General features: G+C 43.6%; 1 protein-coding gene across 1 annotated transcript; it reads left to right on the top strand.

Annotated features, from left to right (window-relative positions):
- Positions 1-775: 775 nt before the first annotated feature.
- On the top strand, positions 776-1,679 carry LOC134755704 (calphotin-like). Its single transcript, XM_063692251.1, has 2 exons — positions 776-1,049; positions 1,122-1,679. Exons 1-2 carry the CDS (start codon positions 795-797, stop codon positions 1,605-1,607), a joined length of 741 nt encoding a protein of 246 aa, XP_063548321.1. The 5' UTR covers positions 776-794; the 3' UTR covers positions 1,608-1,679.
- The last annotated feature ends 815 nt before the right edge of the window (positions 1,680-2,494 follow it).

The raw sequence follows: 2,494 nt of genomic DNA on the forward strand, positions 1-2,494 counted from the left end.
CCACAGTAAGCTCAAGAAGGCTTGTGTTATGGGTACTCAGACAACGATATATATAATATATAAATACATAGAAAACACCCAAGACTCAGAACCAAATATCTGTGCTCATCACACAAATAAATGCCCTTACCGGGATTCGAACCCAGGACCATCGGCTTCACAGGCAGGGTCACTACCCACTAGGCCAGACCAGTCGTCTAAATAAGACTAATATAAACAGAAACCCTTTAGCTTCACTCTCACCCTCTGGTACTTTCAACTTTCCCTACAACTATGCCAAAATACGCTTATACACGAATTATTTCCCCCGATTTGCAATTTTTGGTTTTCGTTTGGCGAGAGTAGGTATATTAAAATTATCTGTTGATAATTACGATATGAGGTAGTTGTGCTGTCAATCGAAGATAAAATTTGGTATAAAAACTCCTGGATCTTTCAGTGAAAGCATAGTTTGAAACATAAAACCAAACAGGTAAGCTTTAAATATTAATTAATATTTATTGAACGAATTATTCGTGTTTTAGTTGATATCAGGAAAATAGTTATTGTTGTTAAACTTTACACTCGAAACCAATTCAATAATATTTGCAATCATTTTAAAAATGAGTATGCTTTCTGCTAATTTCAGTAATTGCATAAAAAGTCTTGGCATTTTGAGTTTTCAGTTGTATTTCAGATATTGTTTAAAACTGTATTTTAGATATTGTTAGCATTTAAAAGGAATTGTTCTTGCTAAAATACAATAACAATATTGTTATTGTTATAATCAAAAGCCACTTTTATTTGCAGCAACCATGAAATTCTTGTTGATCGTCGCTTCCGTCGTCGCCGTAGCCGTCGCTGGCCCGACCCGCGCCATCGTGACCCCTGGTAGTGGTTCCGCGCCCATCGTGGATGCCGAATCCCCCATCATCGCTGGACCCGTGCTGGTTGAGAGCCCCATCTCTGTCGGACCTGCCCTGATTGAGAGCCCTATCTCCGTTGGACCCGCCCTGGTTGAGAGCCCCATCTCTGTTGGACCCGCCTTGGTTGAGAGCCCTATTGTTGAGAGCCCCGTCGTCGTTGACACCCCCATCGTCGGTGTGAGCCCCGTCTTCGTCGAGCACCCAATCGTTGTTGATAGCCCCGTCGTCGTCGACACCCCCATCGTCGCTGAAAGCCCAGTCGTCGTCGCCGAGCTCCCCATTGTTGTTGACGCCCCCATCGTGAACCCCAGTCCCGCTGCTGTTGCTCCCGTCGAGGCTGAGTCCGCCTCCTCTGGTGCCGCTCCTCTGGTTCAGATCATCCTGAACATCAACCAGGCTGCCGCCCCCGGGGCTCCCGCTGTCGTCGTGCCAGAGACTCCCGCTATCGTGCCGTCTCCCATTATCGTGGCCCCTGAGCCCGTCCAGGTCGTCGACACCCCCATCGTGGCCCCTGAGCCCGTCCAGGTCGTCGACACCCCTATCGTGGCCCCTGAGCCTGTCCAGATTGTCGACACCCCCGTCGAGGCCCCCATCGTCGTGCCCTCACCCATTGAGCCCCAGCCCATCGAGCTCCCCACTCCCGTGCTACCCGCTCCCGTCGAGGTTGCCCCCGTGATCACCCTTCCCGACATCCTGAACTGAACAAAAAACCTCACTTTATTTTAACTTCTGTATAGGCTAACCATCGCTTTACCTTTTAATACAGTGGCAATAAACTGTTATAAGTGATACACGTTCTGAATAAATTAATTATTAAATAGTACTCGTACTTCGTTTAATTTATCAAATTATAAGGTAACCTTTTCTTTATCCATGAATAATTTGAGTCCGTTTACTCTGACTGTACTTGATTAAACATCGACTTTATGGTATTCTGAGATATTATAGTACCTATAGCATTGAAGATTATGAAAGCTCTAATACGAGTTACCAATTTACTGTCAGCATAGTGTTAGGTTCCGACATCGCGTTCGCGGTTAATTTTAGTTTTTGTTTTATCTTTATGTCAAATTGTATGTAAATATGAACGCGCCTTATTAGTGGGAGGCTTTTTTTAAAAAAAACTTACGCGCGATGCGCGGGAAAAATGTGACAGATGGCAGAACTGAAGAGGTCATGAAAAAAACAACGGAGGACGTAGACGACGCTGTGATATTTACTTAATTAAAAAGAGATTTGTGATTTATCTTATGCCGGCATTAGCTGTAAACTATATATGGATGGATGGATATTGTGTGAAGCGGAATTGATAATGAAAAACCAATAAACCAAGGATCCTAAAGAGAGTATATAATTTGAACCCGAGCTTTCCCTATAGTTCAGCAAGTGGGGATCGTAAGGCTACTCTGATGTAAATCGCCTAAATCACGTCCACATCCCGGAGAATAACAGGTAAACGGTATTTATTTTGGGATACTTTGTAATGGAGTGTAACGATTCAAGATGATAATGATTCTTAGATATTGGATATTGGGAACAACTAATGGAAAGAAAAGTGATTATAAGACAGACTACTGATTGTTTTGAGT

The sequence above is a fragment of the Cydia strobilella genome, chromosome 3 (assembly GCF_947568885.1).
Source record: "Cydia strobilella chromosome 3, ilCydStro3.1, whole genome shotgun sequence".
Classification (NCBI taxonomy): Eukaryota; Metazoa; Arthropoda; class Insecta; order Lepidoptera; family Tortricidae; genus Cydia; species Cydia strobilella.

Coding starts and splice junctions, on each gene's coding strand:
- LOC134755704 (XM_063692251.1), top strand. CDS start 795: ATGAAATTCTTGTTGATCGTCGCTTCCGTCGTCGCCGTAGCCGTCGCT. Junction 1,050..1,121: donor TTGAGAGCCCTATTGTTGAG/AGCCCCGTCGTC, acceptor ATCGTTGTTGAT/AGCCCCGTCGTCGTCGACAC.